At 50.0% G+C, this 22,455-nt stretch overlaps 7 protein-coding genes and 1 non-coding gene across 8 annotated transcripts; 6 read left to right on the top strand and 2 right to left on the bottom strand.

Moving 5' to 3' along the window:
• Positions 1 to 607: 607 nt before the first annotated feature.
• BO85DRAFT_81497 (V-type ATPase assembly factor PKR1) lies at positions 608 to 1,713 on the top strand. Its single transcript, XM_025665697.1, has 2 exons — positions 608 to 810; positions 876 to 1,713. The coding sequence occupies exon 2, from the start codon at positions 1,026 to 1,028 to the stop codon at positions 1,551 to 1,553; it is 528 nt and encodes a 175-aa protein (XP_025513134.1). The 5' UTR covers positions 608 to 810; positions 876 to 1,025; the 3' UTR covers positions 1,554 to 1,713.
• Positions 1,714 to 2,625: 912 nt separating this feature from the next.
• On the top strand, positions 2,626 to 5,668 carry BO85DRAFT_451554 (anaphase promoting complex subunit 2). The gene is made up of 2 exons (XM_025660615.1): positions 2,626 to 3,217; positions 3,277 to 5,668. Exons 1-2 carry the CDS (start codon positions 2,696 to 2,698, stop codon positions 5,590 to 5,592), a joined length of 2,838 nt encoding a protein of 945 aa, XP_025513133.1. The 5' UTR covers positions 2,626 to 2,695; the 3' UTR covers positions 5,593 to 5,668.
• BO85DRAFT_402115 (TauD/TfdA family dioxygenase) lies at positions 5,660 to 7,227 on the bottom strand. The gene is made up of 4 exons (XM_025657178.1): positions 6,836 to 7,227; positions 6,499 to 6,764; positions 6,175 to 6,435; positions 5,660 to 6,114 (listed from the first exon to the last, which is right to left on the bottom strand). Exons 1-4 carry the CDS (start codon positions 7,109 to 7,111, stop codon positions 5,751 to 5,753), a joined length of 1,167 nt encoding a protein of 388 aa, XP_025513132.1. The 5' UTR covers positions 7,112 to 7,227; the 3' UTR covers positions 5,660 to 5,750.
• Positions 7,228 to 8,367: 1,140 nt separating this feature from the next.
• BO85DRAFT_t203 lies at positions 8,368 to 8,439 on the top strand. Its single transcript has one exon. It is a non-coding gene; the product is annotated as a tRNA-Gln (tRNA).
• Positions 8,440 to 8,979: 540 nt separating this feature from the next.
• Positions 8,980 to 9,891, top strand: BO85DRAFT_451551 (uncharacterized protein). Its single transcript, XM_025660614.1, has 4 exons — positions 8,980 to 9,101; positions 9,169 to 9,275; positions 9,349 to 9,377; positions 9,462 to 9,891. Exons 1-4 carry the CDS (start codon positions 9,035 to 9,037, stop codon positions 9,685 to 9,687), a joined length of 429 nt encoding a protein of 142 aa, XP_025513131.1. The 5' UTR covers positions 8,980 to 9,034; the 3' UTR covers positions 9,688 to 9,891.
• Positions 9,892 to 10,696: 805 nt separating this feature from the next.
• On the top strand, positions 10,697 to 11,758 carry BO85DRAFT_479704 (uncharacterized protein; the record flags this gene model as incomplete). Its single annotated transcript, XM_025662963.1, has 1 exon — positions 10,697 to 11,758. Exon 1 carries the CDS (start codon positions 10,730 to 10,732, stop codon positions 11,756 to 11,758), a length of 1,029 nt encoding a protein of 342 aa, XP_025513130.1. The 5' UTR covers positions 10,697 to 10,729.
• A 244-nt stretch (positions 11,759 to 12,002) lies between these two features.
• On the bottom strand, positions 12,003 to 14,392 carry rfeD (putative transcription factor RfeD). Its single transcript, XM_025665696.1, has 5 exons — positions 14,071 to 14,392; positions 13,660 to 13,828; positions 13,452 to 13,603; positions 12,985 to 13,392; positions 12,003 to 12,927 (listed from the first exon to the last, which is right to left on the bottom strand). The coding sequence occupies exons 1-5, from the start codon at positions 14,191 to 14,193 to the stop codon at positions 12,247 to 12,249; spliced, it is 1,533 nt and encodes a 510-aa protein (XP_025513129.1). The 5' UTR covers positions 14,194 to 14,392; the 3' UTR covers positions 12,003 to 12,246.
• Positions 14,393 to 19,166: 4,774 nt separating this feature from the next.
• BO85DRAFT_440565 (salicylate hydroxylase) lies at positions 19,167 to 20,594 on the top strand (the record flags this gene model as incomplete). The annotated part of the gene is made up of 3 exons (XM_025658773.1): positions 19,167 to 19,850; positions 19,905 to 20,111; positions 20,169 to 20,594. The coding sequence occupies 3 exons, from the start codon at positions 19,167 to 19,169 to the stop codon at positions 20,592 to 20,594; spliced, it is 1,317 nt and encodes a 438-aa protein (XP_025513128.1).
• Positions 20,595 to 22,455: the final 1,861 nt, after the last annotated feature.

Below are 22,455 nucleotides of genomic sequence, written 5' to 3'. Positions count from 1 at the left end.
TGCGGCAATCGAAGCGGAAGCCATCAGGTCGAAAGCCGATCAGCGGTATTTGATAGATGGGCCAATCCAAGGGAAGTTTAACCAAAGTAGCCGTGTAGGTTACCGGAAGAAGATACATCCAGTTGTAGCTCGACTTGGCTTTGGGATGTTCGGGCCCAAAAACCCAAAATGCGCGCTTTCTTAGTTAGCAGGATAGGTATAATGAAGTAACATTATCACTGCATATCCGTTGTGAGTTGGGGATCGGTCATTCCGACCATCCAGCGGTCATGATCATGAGAGATCGATGCCTGAAGGGAGAGTCCCGTGATGATAAACCGGGTATTTCACACCCATCGCTGCCTTAAATCGTAAATTAGTAACTAATGAGTAGTAACGTTACGGCGAAAAGAAAGGGCAGCTGCCCCTCCGTCGGGCGGGCGTGACGTGACGCTCTTCAAACTCACCCCCAGAAAGAGTCAACTCCCCTTCAATATCTTCATTCCTTCTTTTCCTCCCTCTCGACAGCCCACCAGCTTCTCATTCTTACCTCCCGTGTCTTTCTCTCGATAGTTAGCAGCTGTATCTCTCCCCACGGGGATTTAAACTTCACCATTAGCTCCTGGCAAATCGGCCTAGGATCCAGTTCCCGTTCTCCTCTTTTTCCCCACCTTGAACCTCGACTCAAACGCCGACCGTCTGCCTGCTTCGGTCGACTACCGGTCGTCTCGTCCTACCTTCCCATCTGCATCCTCTCTTCTCCCCTCCGAACGGCATTTTGTTTTTGGCCACCGGTCCGCAGTTGCGACTGAGATCCCGGTTTGCTGCATAGTTTGTCATCCTCGATCCCCGACATCCCGGCGTTGCTAACAGGTTGTTGCACTATCCGTCCACAGGGACAGAAGAAAAACTCAACAACAACAACGGATTCCAGTTTCCGACATCAACGTCATTACACAGTTCCCCCTACCCCAGAGCCGCTTTCTGTGACCCCAAGTCTCCAGCCGTTCCCCGCAACTAGCCGCAATCGCGCGTAATCCGAAATTATGGGCTCGTTTATGGAGGACCTCTGGTCTAGCATCTTTAACCCGGGTCCCACCCCCTCCCTCCTCATCGCGACCAACGTCACCTTCGCTGCCCTTCAGGCTCTCCTGTTCGCCCTCCTCCTCGCCACCTATAGCATCCACTTTTTCGTCCTGTCTATCTTGTCCGGCGCCCTATGGTGGTCCATCAACTGGTTCGCTCAGGAGCTTAGGCAGGTGCAAGCCGAGGAGGCGGAGAAAAAGCAACAATCGGAAGAGCCTGCAGAGAGCCAAGCCAAGTCAGACGGCATTCGGAAAACCCCGGCGACTCTCGACAGTGCCGGGAGCGATACGGAAACAGAACTTCTAACGGAGCACAAGGGTGCTGCTGCCACCGCTTCCGCTCCTCGGTCTCTTGCTGCATCGGCAACACTTCGGCCACCGGAGGAACAAGGCGAAATTCGGAAGCGCCTGAGCGTTAGCGGTGAGAGCTCCGGTTACCAAAGCACCGATAGCGAGTGGGAGAAGGTAGATGACGGTAAGGCGGCCTAGGCGTACCCGGGTTTGGATCATTGTCAGGGATTGTTAGTACATCAGCCTAGGGGCCCGTGTGGTGTCCCGATTTATTTCTTGACCATCCTGCGTCGGACATGGGCCGATACGGCTTCGTTGCCATACACCATTTCCGTCTGTGTCCCATATAGATACCAGAGAGGCATTCTGTTTGCTGCACCGGCAAGATACCCTATAGATGACTGATACATGCCGGGCAATGGAATGAAATGTAGACCTGTTACTTGATACTTTGATGGTCCAGCAATACAGGATAGTATGACCAGGTTGGTGGCCGCGAGACTTTCTTGCTTCCACTATGACTTCTAGCGACAAAGTCTCGCGGCAAAGCTATAAGCCCGGTCTTGCATGTAGTCCGGATATCCCTTTGCCCGTTCACATGAATGAGGATGCGTGTTGTTATGACCCCCGCTTTCAAGCTGCATGGAGACCCCGCCGGGGCACGATGGGATTGACCAATCTAGACATGCCTGTAGATACAGAGAGAGTTGAGTACTGCTGTGCTAATGAGCAAAGGTCTCGGCTCATACATTGTCCATCATCTGACTAGGAGGATGTACGCCATGGCCTTCTCTTCACCCACACTTAGAAGGAGGTTATGTAGATGCATGCAGAAGGTGCTGTATTTGCCTGGTTGGTCTGTTTTGGGCATTCTCAGTTCTTTGCTTCCTTCTCAAGGACACGAGAGCATCATAGCGAGTTCAGTGAAATGCTTGATGCTGTATTGATAGCACCTCGTTATATATATTCCAACTACAAATGTTAGATTGAGAATGCTAGTGGCATCGACAGTTTTCACAAAATGCGAGATACTGACCAGACTAAACCTATGTACTATATTCAATAGATACAAAGCAGCATTAATGCTGGCGGAAATCAGGGCCAAAGCTAGCTCCACATACTGAAGCTCCTCTATGCAAAGCATCTTTGATTGCACATTTCCTCTTTGGGAATTCTTATCGATAAGCATGTTGATCGGATGACTAAGCACATTATCCATGATGGTGCCAAACACCGGCATCAACAAACACCCCTCAAGCCATGGCATCCTGGTGAAGGAGTGCTCTCAGACGCGACTCATCCAGATCAATGATGGAGTGAGCCATTGTTAAACCGCCAACATGCCATCCACAACCACAACCATCCACACCAGTCGCCGACGCGTCTTCAACTCCGTCCTCCCCTCCGCGTCCCTAGAAGATTTCCCATCCGCCGGCCTCGCAATCGGACCTACAACCTCCACTCTCTTTTCGAATTTCTCCTCCGGCACGAAAACCCGCGATAGCAGCTCGCAGTTTCGATCTTCAATCACGTCAGATAAAACCGATATTGACGAGCCATGGATGGACCAAGCGACATTGGACCGCGCCTGGCAGGTTGCGACAAAGTTCCTTGCCATCCCGGATTGCGGGTTCGATCTACTCTACCGATATGAGGATATAGGAGAGGCGAAGTTTCTGCGCTTGACGAATCGCGACAAGAAACCTACACGGGAGGTGATGGACGCCCTCGAGTACTTGATGAAGCCTTTTACAATGGGTTTGGATGTGACGGAGGATATGGCGCAAAGGAATATTCTGGATTGGTATGCATATGAGATGCGCAGGCACTTTTTGAAGAATTTCAGGGGTGGGCTGTATAAGGTAGGTCTCACATCCAAGCTGTCTCCAGCTATGTGTGGTACTGATCGTGGAGTATGCAGCTTCTGAATTATCCCCAGAAAGAAAGGTTGCTACATAAGATCGTGGACTGCCTGCAGCTGGCAAGGAGGATATACTTTTCGCATTTGATGGAATACTTACTGCCGCTTCTCGATACTTCCGATCAAGAGCCTATGTTCGTCAAGCTCCGGACGTCGTTCCACATGATGGTCGCTTATGCGTTGCCGTGGTCGTTGAGGTCTACGTTGCTGACACATGTTATTACTACGGAGGCTTTGGTTATCCTGGGGATTGATACTCTGGGTGAGGAGAGAGATGACGAGTCAGGGAGCGTTGATGATATGGAAGTCGATCGGCAATTCTCGGTCTCGTACCAGGACTGGCGAAATGAGCCCTCTGTCGAGGCCAGGATGAGCCTGATGGCTGGAGAGGATGCGCGTGTTAGTGCGTCTCGAGAGGTCCTTCTGGTGCTCTTTGATGGGCTACAGATGGTTGGCATGGGCGGCGACAAGGCGCAGAAGGTCTTTGCTAGTGTCATGGATACCATGCTGAGCGAATTCATTCGAGCGGCATACACCGGGCAATGGGAAGGGCCTTCACTAGTCGTCCAGCATTTACGGCACTGGATTGAGAACGTGTTCGCGCGGCTGGTCGTCCAAGTCCTAGCCATAATTAACACTCCAGAGTCTGGGATCAGGGAACCGGATAGTCTCGATGTGAATCTGAGTGATGTGGAGAAGTGGCAGGAAATTGGTATTTCTCGCCTTGGGGCTCTCCGCGTAGGCGAACTCTTTGATATCATTGTTGAGTGGCCTGCGAGCAGTGGAGCTATCGAAGATTTACGGCACTTTACTACGTATCCGGCAGCACGATCCCATCTAACGCACTCTTTCATTGCCGTTCTCAACCAGCGATTGTTGCACCCAGGTGCATCTACTGTCGAGATCCTGCAGGTGTATATCTCCATTATACGGGCGTTCAACCTGCTAGATCCCAAAGGAGTGCTTCTGGACCGGATTGCTAGGCCCATTCGCAGATACCTTCGCGACCGCGATGACACCGTCAAGGTCATCGTTGGCGGGCTCTTGTCTGACCCGGCCGATGCTGATGGACAAACTGCTTCTCACACGGACACACTGGTGGAGTTGTCAGCCGAACTGACCAAAGCACACCAGAACTCGCTGCGAGCTGATAGCGGAGAACTCGACTGGGATGATATGAACTGGGTTCCCGACCCGGTCGACGCGGCACCAGACTATCGGAAGTCGAAGACGTCCGACGTAATTGGAAGCCTTATCAGTCTCTTCGAGTCCAAGGAGATGTTCGTCAAGGAGATGCAGAACATGCTGGGCGAGCGACTACTACAAAAGCGCGCCGACTTTGACCAGGAGATGTCCGTTCTGGAGCTTCTCAAGGTACGCTTTGGCGACAATGCCTTGCAAGCTTGTGAAGTCATGCTGCGGGATATCTTCGACTCCCGCCGTGTTGACGCCGTTATACGCAATGACCAAGGATTGAGCGGAAAGCGCAAGGCTCAACTGCCAGTTACTCCTGACGGCAGACGAGCAACAGAGGATGACGAAGACATGCCAGAGCTTCACGCCAAGATCCTCTCGCACTTCTTCTGGCCTGAAATTCAAGGGTTAGAGTTCAATGTTCCAAAGGAGATTTCCTCGCTCCAGCAGCGCTACGCGCAAGGGTTTGGATCGCTGAAGCAGTCGCGCAAGCTCACCTGGTTGAACGGACTTGGACAGGTCACTGTGGAGCTGGATCTCGAGGACCGCGTGTTCATGGACGAGGTTACTACCTGGCAAGCCACAGTGATTTACGCCTTCAATTCGTCGTCGGACGAGGCCGTGACTAAGACAACGGATGGACTCGCCAGCGAACTCGGTATGTCGACTGCACTCGTGCGCAGCGCATGTCTCTTCTGGGTGAGCAAGCGTATTCTCGTGGAAACACAGCGGGATACATTCCGAGTCCTGGAGGTCCTTCCGAGCGAAGAGGGCGATGCATCAAGCGGAGAGCCTGGGTTACCTGGAGCAGGTGATGCAGAGGACCAGTCAGCAGAATCAGCACAAGCAGCAGCCGAGGCAGATGCAGCGGCGGCAGCGGCAGCGAAGGAAACGGCCGAAGCGGCGGCGATGGAGAAAATGAATCTGTATTGGCAGTTTATTGTGGGCATGTTGACCAACCAGGGCGCAATGCCACTGCAACGGATCGTGATGATGCTGAAGATCGCCGTTCCGGGAGGATTCCCATACAGCAACGAGGAGCTGCGAGAGTTCCTAGCCGGGATGGTGTCAAAGGGAAAGCTGGAGATCATCAGCGGAGGCAGTTACAAGATTGTGCAGTGATTGCATATTATATCTATCCCATAGGAGGCAAGCTTGTATGAATTACGAATAATGAGGCACATGAGGTATAGCAAAACTCTCATAACTAATTTAACATGGTATTGAAGCTAAACGTACACATTACAGACATGAATATCATTCGAGTCATCTTGACTCGTTTACTCAGCATCCAAAGGAGCCACCGGGGCCTGGTCATCGACCTGGATACCACCTCTCTTCTTCTCATTGCTATCCCAGAACGGCAGCTTCCATCCGCCCTCGCTCTCCGGCGTGGCCAACCACAACCGCATGAGATGGCGTCTGGGCGTAGGCGGAGCGTGGTCAACATAGGCCGTGCGTGCATGCAGCACATGAGAGTTGGCCAGGAACTGAATATCGCCGACTTCAAGGATCATGTGTAGTTTGACGCGGTTGCAAGTCTCCTCAAGGACCTCCAGAGCTTCAACCTGAGCAGCCGAAAGCGGAGGGATGATTCCAGCGTCGGAGAAGCGAGTGAGAGAGCGCACATAGTAGGGGTCCCACCTGCAAAAGTATCAGCACAGTCCTTCACTCATCGAACCATCGAAGACAATGGATACATACTTGGTATAAACGCGAGGGTTCTCCCCACGCTCCAGATAAACAACACTCGTCTTGATATACTCCTCCTGTCCCGTGCTCGTCTCGCCCTTCCGGTCGAAGTACCAGATCGGCTCCGTGAGGGTCTTGAGCACATCCGGGCGCTCCTTCGCCAGGACGTTATAGACGTTGTGCGAGGAGCACAGGTCAGATTCACCTCCCTCCCTGGCGCGGTGGATGCAAAGCAAGCCAACGATATCGGAGTCGTCTGCGTGGAAGAATTGTCTACACAATTAGCTACCCTCTCCATAGATGGCACAGAAGCATGAGCTGGCACGTGATACGCACCTAGCATTCGTGCGATAAATCCGCACAGAATCAATCTGCGTCGGGTCTTCACCCAGATCCTTCACATGGCCGAGCACATGGCCCCGACTGTTCTGGCTAACAAAGTACCCGAGGTACGTGCCGAGACCCATGTACGCGACAGCAGACTTGTGGTTTCCCCACTTCTCAACAGGGAAGCCCTTGAAGAGGATGAATCCCTTGCCGTCGAGGAGGTCGGCGCGGAGTTCGTGCAGGCGGGCAGCTAGGTTGGGGAGGGGGAAGTTGCTCTACCATCGTCGTTAACACATTACCTTGAAACCACAGAAGAACCAACAAAGATAGTAAACAGGTGGCTTACCTTGCTAATACCAGTCATGGGAATCTTCGCCTCCAAAAACCCATCCGCAGCGGCGGACAACTCCTCGATCTCCTCCTCCGTGAACCGATGCGTCCATTTCTCTGGGTTATTGCTGTAATCCTCAGGCTTCCAGACCGTGGGGCCAGTAATCTCCTTGGGGAATTTATCGAAAGGATGGATATGTTCGTAGAGGGGAGGGTGTTGACCAGTGGTTTTTAGTCCGTCGGGGAAGACGTCTAGGGGGATAGTGGCGGGTTGTTGTTGGGTTAGGGCCATGATGGAGTCGGAGTCGGAGTCGAAGTCAATAGAGTAGAATAAATGAAATAATAGTAGGATCTTATCAATCAGAGATCGATATCAACGCCAACAGTAGTAGTAGTGCAGTAATTAACAAAAGAAAGTAGCTGCAAGAGAAAGGATACACCAGTAGTATTTATATACCCCTCATTCCAGAAACCTTTCCCTCCCCCCTCATATCCTAGTCATCATCCCACTTCAACCCCTGGCCAACTCGCCGAGCATATTCGGAACGATAAGCGATGTAACCATCAGTGGAGGGGAATTGCGTGCCGGCCCTGACTATACGTTGAAACCATCTGCGACTTCTCATAGGAGGAGTGCGCCGCGGGTGTTGGTCGGCGATCACGAATGTTGATTTGCCGATGGCGCAATCTCGGCTGTGGTTGTTGTGATGTGATGCCCGCGGGAAAGGAAGGCTTGTGATTGATTCCGCTGGAATCTTGGTAATGAATAGAATATACTAAGATGAGTGTTGGATTACTTCTTAGTGGTGTTTGTTGTAGTTGTTGATGAGATAGTTGATTTGATTAATTGGTGGATGGAAGTTGTATTGATGTTAGGATTTACTTTACTATTAGGAAGACTATGGCTGGTGGATGGCTAGACCATGGAGGGTCGGGTATATGAGAGGGATGATCAGCGGAGAAAGTGCCGGTAGGCCGGTAGTAAGTAGTAGTAATTACTATTGAAGATGAATTTCTCGGGCGAGAGATGGGATAAGTATGATCGTATGTTTCTCATTTATTGGTGTTTTGAGATGATGGGGTCGTCATGATAGTGGATGGGATGAGGGCTTGTGTTTCCTGATCGGGTAGTAGGTTTTTCTATTGCGGAGCGATGGTACCTGATTATGATTAATTACTTATTTACTGCATATATTGATTGTGTCTGATATAATTGGGTATAATGAAGTGAACGTAACCAAGTCCCTTCAATTCCATTCACATGCGGATTGAAGATCCAAGGTGTTGATTTATTTTGTCTACTACAATGCCCGTTGCTCCGCATCAGTGAGTATCAGGCAAGACAGCAGGTATTATTGTACTATTATCAAACAGGAACTAGTCGAATCTAGACTTAGTGTAATCTGAATAGAGGTATAGGACATACAGTATATACAATTAGTCGCAATCCTGACATGAAAACTATGAGGAGAGGCAGCTTGATCTCAACTGCTGTTTGTACACCATTATTTTATTTATCATATAGTAGAAACAACTATCACAACAACAGGTTGTGTAGTGTAATGGTTATCACTCTGGATTCTGATTCCAGCAATCCCGGTTCGATCCCGGGCACGACCTTTTTGACTTCTTCAAACACTGAGATGCTCGGAGTGTCTCTTCTTTTTCTTTGCGCTTCACCTTCTACTATTTTCCTCTCACATACCGAATCTAATATATCAATCATAATACTCGAAAACGCACCAAGCCAACCATTGAATCAACAATTTACCATTCTCTAAAGTATTCGGCGGAGCATCCGTCATGGCAACAGATCCTGCCACCTGCTCGAAGGCGGTCAAAAAATATACAGAATCCCCGCTCACTTTTTAGGAGCTGTTAAAAACTATATCCGTCTATATCCGCTTATATCCGCACTTTTCTCTGCGAGGTCGATGGAGTTCTGCCGCTCTTGGCGGTCAGACGAGCAGCCAGGCTAGGCAGTACATTGCTCCGCATGACGTTGAGGGGCTATCCATGCAACCATGTACCACTCAGTTGATCAAAGGACATCTTGGTATCGAGATGAAATGCCTCTGATATCCCTTGTATATATTGCACACACTCTGTGTCTACGTATACATCCCCAATAACCAGAATACCTACCATCTAAATGAACCACCTACCTCCTCTCCTCGAATGAGCAACTCACCTACAACCACCTACGTACTACCCGATGGCTGACGTCCTGCGACGAAGAGGAATATACAAAACTACTCATTGGATACATCCGCTCTCGCAGGGTTAGTATCACCCATTAACCCTTTTGGTTCAAGTCTCGTAAAAACAGGCACTTCTAAACTACGATAGCCCTAGGAATAGCATACAGACAAACCTCTCTGGAGACGCTGTCCGCAAAGGCCGGAGTAGCGTATAGTTATACAGTAGATTTTGCAGGGACGTCTATAAAGAGAAGGGTGAGTTTATCCCACATTACAATTGGAAGCAAGGTTTTGGGCAAATAGACAATAACACTGTTTGGATTGTTAGTATCCCCGTGTCGTTGAGGGGAGAATCCAGTGAGTATATCTATGTACCTGCTACTATGATATTGCATAATGTCATGTTCGATAGGCATTGACCCAATACTAATGTACGTATAGAGGAACAACACCCCACCTCTCAAGCAAAGACAAAGCCGACGGCCAGAAAGTCGTCACGGTTGGATTCCATGCCCGGAATGGAACAAGATATCTCTCTATTCATGCTCACGGCGACGGTACTTGGAAAGAGTTTCTTTCGCGGGCGGGGAAGGCGGTTTTGCGTAAGGAGAGGGATGGATCTCAAAGGAGGGCGATGCAGGGGAGATTGAGTAGATCTTCCTGCTAGTGGTTGTGTTTGTGTGGAGTTATTGATTTAGCGGTTGTATTTGGCGTTGGCATAGCTTCTTGTTTGTTTCACTCGTCTTCTTTTTGACACACGTCTGCTTATGTTGTGTGGGTATTTAGACTTGCTTTTATGTGTAGGAAGGTGAATGGCACATGAGAATACTATTCATGTCAATCGCTATGATTCTAACATAGCACACATCAATAGACATCATCCGCAGTAGTAGTAACCACTACACAGCAGCGCGTCCCTTGTCCAACCTACTCCGATCAAAGCAACATCCATTGCAACTAAACCTACAAGATCTATAATTGTAGGCTTTGAGATCTCACTCACTAAGTTCCGGGCTATAACCCCGAACCAGAGAATACGCCTGTAATACTGGTTGCGTAGCGTACTATATCCGCAGCAGGAGATAATCCGACTAGGAACATGTTTGAAAACCTGGTCAAGGTTATAGTTTTGACTTTCTAATCGTGGATGGTGGCTTGGATGAGGCGTTAAGGTTGTCGATGCGTGGGTACTTTGATCAGGATGATGAATATGACATGTTTGTCGCTTAAGACTGATGGAAGTATGACTTGTGTTGCCTCTTTATCCAGATCGATATTTGATTTGGTTTCAGAGTTGTAGTACTTCCTATTCTACAATGGTTCGAGTAGAGTCCGCTGGAAGTAGTACAAGAGTAACTGTAGCGAACACCCCCAACTTGCGTACATCCAACGTATTATCTCACCCATAGACCCTCTGAAATAAATCCTATGGGCTTAATAGAATGACAAGCAGTAATTGAATACCATCTCAACCCAAATCGCAATAACCTCCCCAAACCAGCGAGATTCAACCCTAAAGCGGTGCGCCCGCATCTCGATCACCTACCGAAAGAGGCAACTCGATCCCCAGGATCCGCGGTTCCACACTTTCTTTCTCGCCTTATCAACGTCCAAATCTGTTTAGATAATAGTTTTCTATCAGACGCATCTACCCCTCACCACTCCCCGAAACCCCTCAATACACCTATTACGCACGCACGCAGAACACGATGAGAACCCAGCAACATCTCCACATCGCCGTCCTGGACGTCGACGTCCCGGTTCCGAACGTCTACTACGCTCGCGGTCTTTATAGTACCCAATTTCGCAAGCTGCTTCGGGCTGCTGCGGGGCGGATTGCAGAAGATGAAGGAAGAGATGAAGATATTGAGATCCACACCACTGCGTTCGACACTCTTGGTGGCAATTTGCCGTCGCTGGCTAGTTTAAGCACGCAGCCTACTGCCACAGTGACCAAGGCTGGGGAGGTTATCAATCCGCTGGCTTTGCCTATCACCGGTATCTTGATTACGGGGTCAGTGGCGTCCACGTATGGTGCTGAGTACCAGTCATGGGTTGCACCGTTGCTGGAGTTCATTACCACGGTGTATGAGCAATATCCGCATGTGCGGATCTTTGGAAGTTGTTTTGGCCACCAGGCGCTTGCAGAGGCTTTGCTTGCGGGATCTGCTTCGGCCAATGAGGTTAAGGTGGGATGTTGTCCCGATGGAAAAGAAGCTGGACTGGCGCAGGTTGAACTCACACAGGGATTTGTGGACGCATTTCCCTGCTTGAGGGGAAAGCGCGCGTTGAGACTGCAGATGATTCATGGGGATTGGGTGACGGTTGAGTCTTCACCTGAGAAAGCGCTTCCCTCGCCTTGGATGAACATTGGGGGATCAAAGCCTTGCCCTATTCAAGGCTTGTATTGTCCAGGACGTGTTCTGTCCTATCAAGGTCATTTTGAATTCGACTCCTTCGTCAACCGTGAGACATGTGTCGACTTTGGAGGGAGATTGGGGTGGGCGAAAGAGCTTGTCGAGCAGTATGTGACGGCAATTGGAGACGTGGACGGAAGCGGTGATGACTCCAAACTAGCCGCGGAGGTGCTGGTAAGATTCTTTGCGGGTGAAGATGGCGCGCATGACAAGCAAGGCATGATCAAGGCACAGGATGAGAAGAGCATGGGGGTAACCAGATTAATTGGTGGTCTGGTGGGCCAGTTGATGGGTGGGAGCTGGTGGCCCAGCAAGGCATAAAAGAGTAGCATAAAAGCCTTGGAAGTATTGGAAAAAGATGACGACACCATCTATTCAAATCAAACTACATCAATGTTCAATATATTCGTAAATGCGACCCACGTAAATCATCCAAAAACATAAACCAAATTTGTCATGATCAAAACACCAATGCCACCATGTAGTATATATACCCGCCCAGCGTTGTTGTATACCTACCAAACACCCAAAATCCCGGATTTTCATAAGATTTCCTTATCATGGCATGTGAGAATCATGGTCGGGCCAGCCCTTCAATAACTCGTTCCGAGATATAAACAGTCAAGGGCGACATCATATACTCATCGACCACTGGGTGATTCATGTGCCTGGCTCATGTCATTGCTCCATAATTTTGAGTAACCGTGCACCCTCAAAGCCATTAATCGTAACATCCGTAAAACATAAAATTCGATCAGAAGCTCACCAGAGTGCGCTTCACTCTGGAGACATCAAGAATAAGGGTGGATTCACCTGAAGTCGAGCTGGAAAGCTTTCCATTTTCCACCCACAGTGCGGCAGCGAGGGCAGCCTCGGGGACTGGGATAGCTTGTTGGTCCGTGGGACATCGCACTGCCCGGACTCGACGTCACATTCCTAAAAGAGGCGGGCGGGCTGCTGATGAACAATCCAACACACTCTCGACACACGCCACAGATGCACTCCGTACATGCGTAGCATTCATTCAGAGCCCACGGGCGTTTGCAACTGGCACAATAGATTTGGATCTCTCTGTTGCGGTATGACGCCGGGGTGGGGTTGGAAAAGCGATGATGCTGGCGCTGAGATGCAGAAGAAGGATACATGTTCAATACCGGGCTAGACTCGTTGTTGGAGGTGCTCATGTGACTCGAGAACGCGTAGGTTTTCCCTGACGCCGTCGATGCCGAATCCAGCGAGGATTCAATGGAGGGAAATGGTTCCAAATCACTATCGCGACTGCGTGCGGTGTCAAATGGCGGCGGCGTTAAAGACTTGTGTAGCGGTGACGCCGCATAGGCGGAAGGAGGAGGGAAAGGCCGATGAGATGTCGGTGGCGGCAGTCCAGGTGAGGGTTGAAAAGCCGGTGGTAGCGATGACCGGTGATTGCCGACCGAAGGCGCCGAAGTGATGTTGGAAATCAACGGGGGCATTGTAGGCGACCGACCAACCTGTGGCTGAGATTAGCACATGTCTGAGCTTGTTCTGCGGAAAAAGCAGGCACCTACATCCGAGTTGTGATCGTCATCTGCTTCCGTGGCCGAGGTAGCTGCCTCAATCAGATCTTCCCAGCGCTTGCCTTGAGCCCATGCGGCAGTCTGTGGTTCCGCAGAAAGCGCCTTGCGATCGCCCAGACTAGGGCGTCGGCCGTATTCCTTGGATCTGGTCCGCTCATGCTTCGGTTTTCTAGCTCTAGAAATGGACGACTTGCGAGGACGAGGAAGCTTGTCTCTATGCTGGATGGGAGGCAGGGTGGAAGAGCGACCGGGCGGGGAGTGCGTCAGAATGGACGGGAGAAGCTCGCGAGGACGAGGGGATGAGAATGGAGGCAGCGAAGCCTCCTGCTTGAAGTGCTCCCTCAGGGAAGGCAGTTCAACGGATCGCAGGCGGTCTCGGTCATTGTCCGAGTGAGTCTCCTAGCGCACCAGTTAGGCAATCTTGGCTTTTCTACTGCTCACAAAGTAGTCTAGCATACCATGTCCGTATCCCAGTCGGAAGCTAGACGGTTGTGGTGCAATTGCGCCAATGCGACGGCGGCGGTCGCTGCCGCGGGGTGAGTCTCGTCAATGCCCCGCGGGGTTGCCGGAGAGCTAGCGTCAGCAACGTAGATATCCCGATCAGCAATTTCTATAGCCAGTCAGTTGACGTTCTGAGAGCCACACATTCCAGCTATGATGACCGACCATTGCGTCGCCGAGATGGAGCTTGAGTCGAGGGAGATAGATGGGTCCGTTGGTCTGGAGGGGTGGTCACCATCAAGATGAAGCTCTCCTCGGTTGCCGGGAGCTTCGGAATGTAGTGGTTCGGGTGGGCTCTCCGGATGTGCTCCTGCATGGAGCGATAGCGCTTCTCCTGAAGGGCAGAACAACATGTTAACCACAAGCATTATTAGGCTTGGATAGTAATGCGACAGATCATATTATTATTTATTTTTTTTCTCTCCAGCTTGCGCCCGCACTGGTCCTCGCACAGAGGCGCAGGCTGCTTGCTGACCATTGCATGAAAGTGGGGCTCGGATCGATAGCGGGCGGGAAGAAGGAGCAGGAGGGAAAGCTGAGAGGGGGGGAAAAGCGAGCTGAAGGAGTACTACTCACACCCAGACATCTCTTCCGGCAATTGGAGCCATCGTTATTCTTCAACGGACACACCACTTCATTATTGACGTCGGTGACCGAGAAGGAGCTGGTTAGCGATGCTCGCGGCGGCATGGTCTGCATGGATCCGTCCTGGCGGGGTGGGTTGGAGGGTCAAGCCAGCGAGCCAGCACAAGCACACAAGCAAGCTTGAATGGGAGCACTGAACTAGATAGCAATAGATCAAGATCAATTCGTTAGGGCACCGTCAACCCTCCCAACGCATGCTCCAATGTACAGCGCAAGAAGGAGAAGGTAAAGAATCGATGAGTATGTTCAAGCAAGTAATTTGGAGAGGCGAAAAGATGAAGGAGAAAAAGGATCGGGGAAGAGGTGGAATCCGTGGTCGAGAAAGCTAGACGGCAAAGTAATAAAGTGTATGAGTAATATGGAGATAAATTCGCCCTAGTTGTTGCTGTCCAGGCTGAGCTATTCTTTTTCGGAGCCAGTTGCGGTAGTTACTATCAATGTAGTAAGATTGAAATGTACTCCGAAGCAGCAGCAGCAGCAGCAGTACTACTAGTAGTAAGTAGTAGTCAAAAGCACGTCCGGCGTAGTGGCAGGAAACTAAAGCATCACAATCGAGGAATCGGTCAGGTCCAGGAAGGGGGAGGGGGGAAGGTCAAGGTCAAGGAGCTAGGCCGATTACAGGTCTTGTCCAGCCAAGCTAGTCTACGAATAGGCTAGTGACCTCGAAAAAAAGAAAATTGACAGCCAAAGGATTGGGGGATGGCAAAAGACCCACTAGGCAAAAAGCAGAAATCTGACCTAAAAAATAAAAAGAGGAAGGAAAAAAGAGAGAAAAAGTGAAAAAAGGCGACCAGCAGGCGACTTGTCCGGAGGGGAAAAACGAAAAAAGGAGGTAATCCACTTACAAATTACATGATTTTACATACAATACAAAACAAAAAGTCAAAGAATGATTGAAAGAAAGAAAAAAGAAAAGAAAAAATAAAAAGTGGGAAGATTTAGTCCGAAGCACTCCGACCGCGTGGCTTGTCCCATGTAGCTTGGACTGGCTAGGATGATCGGAGGATCCAGGATTAGTGAACAATCCAGAAAACGTCCTCGTGCATCAGTAACTGGACTTGTAGGTCTCGAGGCGCTGGGATAAGGTATCACGGAGCACTGGATCGGGTGACACGATAAGCATACTACTACAGCCCGTACCGCGGATGAGAGGGCGCAAAAAAGAGGGAAGCTCACGGGCAAGATAACGGACATCCGATGGGAAGCTCTTGGGGGAGATTGTAGATATTGGTTGGCTTGTTAGCTACGCAGGTATCCAGATGTTTTTACTAGACTGCTTGTTACATGGAGCTACGGCGATAGCTTGTTAGCCAAGCAGCAGGAGAAAAAGTCTTTCAAGCCATTCTCATCCGATCAATCCCTATGAGGCATTATCATCCTGGTGGTGATACAGCATGTGCTCTTTCTCGGTAATACGATTTCGTACCGTGGCGGTATCTGATGCCGGTTGCGCCTATCGATAAAGTGTGGGACAGCGCGATATCCGCACACATGAAATTTCGGTCCTCGCTTCGTCGCGAACATTACTCTTTTTGAAGAGTGTATTCTTGCTAAAAAAGATGTTAATCAATATCTCATCCTTTACTGCTTTTATAGCAGTATATTGGAGTATCACTAGACAGTCCCATTTTGTACAGTGAGGCGCCGTAGAAGGCTTCGGATCCGGATCTACTCTGCTGATAAGTCTGTGACACTTACACTCCACTGGAGCTCAGAGTCGGGTCAAGCTTACATTACATTACCGGAGCCAAAGGAGGGGTGACATGGGGAAGGGGCACTGCCTTCCTAGTTGGGATGGCGGACACCTCCGTAGCTCAGTCAAGGGTATAAGTTAAGGACATGGCTACTCGGCAAGGACTTCCAGCAGCAGTCATCCTATATGATCCGTGCGATTCATGTCCGCGTTTGAAAAGGGCAAACAGCTGAACTTTGACGGGGTCTTGGTCGACCGAGACTTCCGTCCCTCAGACAGATGCAGGTTGACCTAGCTAAGCTGGTCAAATACCATACCATACATGCATACATACGGTATGGTAACGATGACCAGCACTTCGGGAATGCCGGTGGAACCCCTCCATTCTTGAGGGGGTTTGCGACAGCTGCAGCATCAGCATAATTAGTATTGACTACGGATGAATGGGGGTTGGCCTTGATGGATGATGACCGATACAACACAATGGTCACATTGCTCGCAGGTAGTCAGTTTAGGCAATTCCAATGGGTTATTGTAGAATCACGTGGTGAGTGAACAAGCTGGGCATCCGGCCATGTGCGACCTACCCCTCATTGTTCTGGCTCATTTTCCACCACCACCACAACCACCAGCTCTCCCCAGCTCTAGGTTGAGCTTCCATGCAACCCAAGCACAAGAGCTCCCAGCTGGAGCTTTCCAGTGGAAAGGGCCTAAGACCAAAGCAGTTAGGCCACTAGTGGCGAGTCCAATCTAGTTTAGCGCGACGCCACTCCAGTTCCTTATTCCCGTCTGAGTGGGGCTCTCGAAACGGGTGTACCTTAGCAGGCGATGGGCGAGAGGAAATTTTTCCATCTTCTCGAAACAAGTGGCCACCGCTGATTCCATGGGAGGCTGGGGCAAATCGCTGGCTAACTGTGTCTGGACTCTGGAAAATCCCCCCCGATGCTGATGGTTATGCGGAATTCCGCTTTCCGGGAGAGGAAAGAGAAAAAGGGGTAAAATAGTTTCTACTACCTGAGACCTGGGAAAGACAACACCCATGACCCGGTGATTTCAAGGGACCAGTCCAACGGCCGAGAAAAGAGTGGTGCCTCGGAATCACACTATCGCAGGTCACCGGTGTGGAGGGGTTGATGCCCAAGTTGCCCTTAAGCGAAACTGGTTGCCGTGAATTCCCGCGCTTAGCTGGAGTGCACACAAGGGAGGGGAAAGCTCCGTCCTTGTTTAAATCCTGATCCGTTGGCCGTGCTGTCTTTGACCCTCTATGGATACTAAGTCAATGGTCAAAGTAGTGGTACTTTGTCGGGGCAAAGAAAGTCTATGCACCTGCACACGCGGCTAAGAGGTTCTAGCTCGGCGACATGAGGGGACGGCCCTGCTGTAGCCTGCTTAGCTTCGGTTCGACACCTACGGACTTCAGCCGATATGGTTGATTGTTCCCCCCAGCCGCTAGTCTTGCAGAGGAATGTTCACGACAATCCACGGCTCTAATTCGATATGCAAGGAATAATGCCTGTTCTCTGACCTGGTCTATAATCCACATGGTTGCCATTGGTCTTTCAGTTGCTTTACCAAAATCCTCACCGACACAGAGTTGGCCTGGAAAAAGTTTCGCATTCCGTGCGGAGAAAATTCTATTCTTGGAAAAATGAACCTCCAATTGCCCGCCAGTCAGAGCGTGCGGTTCGACCTTTGGATTTTACCATAGCACGAGTCAAGGCTTACTGCGATGTACGGCCGTACTTGGTAATTAGTGTGTCGCTGACCATGACCATGGCTTATGGCCGAGCGGGACTTATACTAACACTGGATACTACATAACTAACTACTGTAGGACAAGAAGAGCTGACAATAACATTGACAGTGCTATTGTTTCTCTGATCCCTTGCATTCACCCAGCCAATACCACAGCCGATGTTCATGCAGGACGATAGGTACATCGTACTCCTCGCAGGGGACCATGCATCGTTCCAACAGGAAGAGGTTCCCAAGCCGCGGTCTCTGGGGGAGCCGCCTGCATTGGTGGCGCCAAAAATTGCACATCGAAGCAGCAGCAGTTCTGCCGGCAGCTGGTCACTTTCCTCAATGGGCATATTGCAGTGCGCAAAGCATCATGATTGGATGTTTTGGCAGCAGGGGATGATGCACGGTACCCAATTAGAGGCCAGCTGATGGGCAATGGATCGTCCAATCAGACCTTGTTACCCTTCTGCTTACTCACCCCCACTTCGGCACGTTTTTGTTTCCATTCCCGTTACAAATATTACCATACCGTAACTAAGCAATGCCCCCCACGGATGTTTGCCTGGTATGGTTCGCTTTGCTAGCCACAGTCCAGCCTCCCATACTTCCTCGAGTGGGATGCCCCCTTTTCATTAAAATTTTCAACACTGCCTTGAAGATGCATATCGATCCATGGAAATTGAAGTGCCACCATCGAGATTCAACTCGGGGAGTATCTGGGTAATTCACGGAGTAGGAACCCGTATGTCTGGTCAACGCTATCGGCAAACCGTGATATGTGCTATCCCACAAACGATATCTTCATCGTGGATATTATCAGTCATAGTCGCACTGCATCACGGCCAACTGCAGAGTATACATTGGCAGTGCAAGACTGCGGATCGCACGTCTAGAAACACTGGCGCATCTGCCGAATTGCCTTGAACTTTCCATATCCGACCATACGATACCCAAGACAATGACAGAATCACATCGCACAATCGCACGTATACCGGGCTGACCCGCCTCATTCCTCTATCCGAGACAGACAAAGAAGAAGAAAAGTGTGCCAGCCTTGCCGCAAAGCTTGTATAGCGGTGGCCGTTGAAGTGCGGAGCGCACCTACCATCGGATATGGCACGTCACACAACCACCGACTGTAGTCCGCAAATGAGGTGCAACACCCTCACAACATTCCTATAATCCTCCATATAAGCTACCAACTAGCTCCGATCACTTGCAAGCTTATTTGCCGTTGCGCGCTTATAACATCACCCATCAGCACCACTCGACAGCATACAGCATCATGGAATAGTCCATCGGCTACGGCGCCAGCAGTGCCGTATATCCGTGTCCGATGCCCCACGGGGATCAGCCAGACAGCATCCGATGGACTCTGAGGTCACTGTCCCCCTGGTACCGACGTGCCTCATCAGCATCCGACTCTCCGCGCCACGCATCTCAAGCAATGACATCGTTCAAAACAAGCTATCTGTAGCCTCTAGCCTTAGTAGATAAAAGACCTGGAGAACCCTAGCCGCTGCTAAATCTCATCACTTCACCTCACCCTAAAACCAACACCCTCTCCAATTCATCTACACCACACCACACCATGTCCCCCACAAAGAAAGACTTCCACGTCGCCATCATCGGCGGCGGCATAGCAGGCATCACACTAGCCATTGCGCTCCACCACCGCAACATTTCCGTAACCATCTACGAGCAAGCGCACGAATTCGGCGAAGTAGGCGCCGGCGTCTCCTTCAGCCCCAATGCCGTCCAGGCCATGAAATACTGCCACGATGGCATCTACAACGCCTTCGAGAAAGTCTGCACGCGGAACCTCTGGCCCACCAAGCAAAAAGTGTGGTTCGACTATCTGGACGGATACAACAGCAAGAACACTAGTCAAGAAGAAAACGGCCACCAAAAAATCGAATTCACCATCTCCAACAGCCTCGGCCAGAACGGCGTTCACCGCGCGCATTTCCTCGACGAAATGATCAAGCTCGTCCCCAAGGAGATTTCCCGCTTTAACAAGCACCTGGATGATATTCACGAGCGCATTAGCGATGGCAAGCTGATTATGAAGTTTGCCGATGGATCCGAGGATGAAGCTGATCTGGTTATCGGGTGTGATGGAATCAAGTCCCAGGTGCGCCAGATTATCGTCGGTGCGGACCATCCTTCTGCGAAGCCGTCGTATACTCACAAGTATGCGTACCGGGGTCTCGTGCCGATGGATAAGGCGGTTGAGGCGATCGGGGAGGAATTGGCTTCGAATTCTTGCATGCATGTGAGTGGCCAGGTCTTTTGATCTTAACCTACCAAACAGTACTGATAAGTGTAGATGGGCCCCGGCGGCCACATGCTCACCTTCCCCGTGAACGCCGGCAAAACACTCAACATCGTCGCCTTCCACACTACCACCGACGAATGGGCCGAGTACCCCAGACTCACCCGCCAGGGTACCCGTGATGAAGTTCTCCGCGACTTTGCCGGCTACGGGGCCAACGTGACCAACTTGCTTAAGTTGACTGATCCTCAGCTCAGCGTGGTATGCATTTTCCCATCCCCCATTTACCTTAGACAATAAAATCTGATGAGTAAATAGTGGGCCATCTTCGACCTAGGCGACCACCCGGTCCCAACCTTCTACAAAGGCCGCGTCGGCATCTCCGGCGACGCCGCGCACGCTACCTCGCCGCACCACGGCGCCGGCGCGGGCTTCTGTATCGAGGATACAGCCGTGCTGGCAACACTGCTGGAAGACGAGCGCGTGCAAACGCACAAGGATCTCCAGGCAGTGTTGGCGGCGTTCGATGAGAACCGACGCGAGCGGTCTCAGTGGCTGGTGCAGAGTAGTCGGTTCATTGGCGATTGCTATGAGTGGAGGGCTGATGGGGTAGGAAGTGATTTCAAGAAGATCGAGGAGGCGATTAACTATCGGAATGGGATTATTGCCAATGTGGATGTTGGCAAGATGTGTGAGGAGGCGAGGGGGGCGCTGGGGAGAAGGATTGAGAAGGCTTCGTTGTGAGTATGACTACTACTACTAGTAGTCTTCTGAGAGAAGGGTTTGTACGATGATAGAGGGTTTGTTTTGTGTTATTTATGGGTTCTAGCGAGATATATTGTTTGTTTAGCATGTGTTTGTTGGATAGATTAATTCATTCTTAGCATGTTATCCTGAGACCTTTGGTTGTTCAGCGGTACTACACTGAATTCACATTGATAATGGTCCTAGGAGATTGTGATGATAGGTAGGTATATAGCACTAAGCCTGCATCTGTTCCACAGCATACATACATGCCTTATGCGGGCATTGTTCAGTATTAACACATGTAATAAACCATACCAGTAGTTTCACTTAAAATAAGAAGAAAGCACCAGGACAGCTCAGCACCAATGATGGTCCATCATCCACAGACTTCAATCTCTTCAACATAAAATATTAACCAGCACCGAATTCACTAATGACATCATTCTCTGTTTTTTTCGTACACAATCAATCGGGGTATCATAGAATAGTTAAAGATTGCTGGAGTCGGTCGTGGGTGGTATCTGAGATATGAACTATGTATGATGTTAGCATGATTCTGTCCATGAGCATCAAGTCCAGTCCAGGACCTTCTTCTTCTTCTTCCTCTTCCACAATATGGGGGACATACCTTGACTTATACACACCCTGCAACGATCCATAAAATCCGGTCACATCATGTCTTCCTTGCAGAGAACAGCAGCATTCTCTGACTTTGAACCTGCTGTCACTTGCTCGTCCTGAACTCCCTCTGACCTGAAAGACGCTAACCACTCCCAAACAAACGACAAGGGATTCATCAGGCTCTCAATGGGACTGTAGGGCGATAATGCGGGGTCGTGGAAATGCGTCGCCATGATGTTAATTTTCTTCTTCTTCACAACAAGTCTCACAGTTCAATAATCAATAGATCAATCATTTGAAAAAACCTCGAAGATATAATCAAGAAGAAAAGGAGTCAAAGAAAGAATGCCACAACCACTGCCCTGCAGGGACACAGACGGTCTTCAGCGCAACAAACAATGCAAATGATTCGCATAATGGCGTGCTGTTGCCTCCACCGCTCATTCATTCATTCATTGGTTCCCCGCATTTCCCAATGCTGGGCGGTGGGCAAACTGGAATGTTTGTTCTCCAATTATATTCTGATTGCAAACAGTGCAATTTCACATATTACTAATGTTTGGTGTGTTTGGATTGTTTGGATTGTTGGTTATATGTTCTTCGGTTCGGGGGTTACGGCCGAGAGCCCCCGAACTTTGGGGGGAACTCGAATTTGGGGACTTTCGGATGTTGACCGCCTTGAGAGCTTCCGATGGGGGTTTATTGGGTTGGGGGTGGGTGTTGGTTCCGATGGTGGGCTGGGACTGGGGGGAGGGGGTAGGGGGGTAGGAATTTATATTGGATATCAGGTTTGGGGATGTTATGAGTATATATTCGTCTCAATTTTTTCCTTGGTTAATGTGTCTAGTGGCGTAACGTTGTTATGATGGTGATAGAGCGATGCTGTGCATTGGTCTACAGTCAAGGGGGTAATCCGGATGGGAAAACTGCTCGCCGCTTGATCATTACAGTTATGACGTGAACAATGTAAAAAAAGAATCTAATAGCACAGAAAATACCGTGAACTTCTTTTAAGTATTGCATGGTGAGAGCCATATCCCCATCTTCTAGAAATATTTTAGAGAGATGGTCAGTTCCATCTTTTACTTAGTAACTACTTAGTAACGCAGCTGTACAATGCTTTCTGAGTGAAATCGCCCTCATTTCACTGGCAGTTTTCGCGATGAGCATAGCCGACATACAAAATGTGGAGACGGCTGATATAGTGGGTCTAATGGTTATCATCTACTTACCCCAG

Source organism: Aspergillus piperis, assembly GCF_003184755.1.
Source record: "Aspergillus piperis CBS 112811 unplaced genomic scaffold BO85scaffold_16, whole genome shotgun sequence".
NCBI classification, from domain to species: domain Eukaryota; kingdom Fungi; phylum Ascomycota; class Eurotiomycetes; order Eurotiales; family Aspergillaceae; genus Aspergillus; species Aspergillus piperis.
This window is presented reverse-complemented; position numbering and strand designations above follow the sequence as displayed.

Excerpts from the sequence above, each read along its gene's own strand:
- BO85DRAFT_81497 (XM_025665697.1), top strand. The coding sequence starts at position 1,026 with ATGGGCTCGTTTATGGAGGACCTCTGGTCTAGCATCTTTAACCCGGGT.
- BO85DRAFT_451554 (XM_025660615.1), top strand. The coding sequence starts at position 2,696 with ATGCCATCCACAACCACAACCATCCACACCAGTCGCCGACGCGTCTTC. Across the intron at positions 3,218-3,276 it reads TCAGGGGTGGGCTGTATAAG|CTTCTGAATTATCCCCAGAA; the intron begins GTAGGTCTCACA and ends TGGAGTATGCAG.
- BO85DRAFT_402115 (XM_025657178.1), bottom strand. The coding sequence starts at position 7,111 with ATGGCCCTAACCCAACAACAACCCGCCACTATCCCCCTAGACGTCTTC. Across the intron at positions 6,436-6,498 it reads ATTTATCGCACGAATGCTAG|ACAATTCTTCCACGCAGACG; the intron begins GTGCGTATCACG and ends CTAATTGTGTAG. Across the intron at positions 6,115-6,174 it reads AACCCTCGCGTTTATACCAA|GTGGGACCCCTACTATGTGC; the intron begins GTATGTATCCAT and ends ATACTTTTGCAG.
- BO85DRAFT_451551 (XM_025660614.1), top strand. The coding sequence starts at position 9,035 with ATGGCTGACGTCCTGCGACGAAGAGGAATATACAAAACTACTCATTGG. Across the intron at positions 9,276-9,348 it reads GGACGTCTATAAAGAGAAGG|TATCCCCGTGTCGTTGAGGG; the intron begins GTGAGTTTATCC and ends TTGGATTGTTAG. Across the intron at positions 9,378-9,461 it reads GTCGTTGAGGGGAGAATCCA|AGGAACAACACCCCACCTCT; the intron begins GTGAGTATATCT and ends ATGTACGTATAG.
- rfeD (XM_025665696.1), bottom strand. The coding sequence starts at position 14,193 with ATGCAGACCATGCCGCCGCGAGCATCGCTAACCAGCTCCTTCTCGGTC. Across the intron at positions 13,829-14,070 it reads GCCGGAAGAGATGTCTGGGT|GAGAAGCGCTATCGCTCCAT; the intron begins GTGAGTAGTACT and ends TCTGCCCTTCAG. Across the intron at positions 12,928-12,984 it reads ATGACGATCACAACTCGGAT|GTTGGTCGGTCGCCTACAAT; the intron begins GTAGGTGCCTGC and ends TCTCAGCCACAG.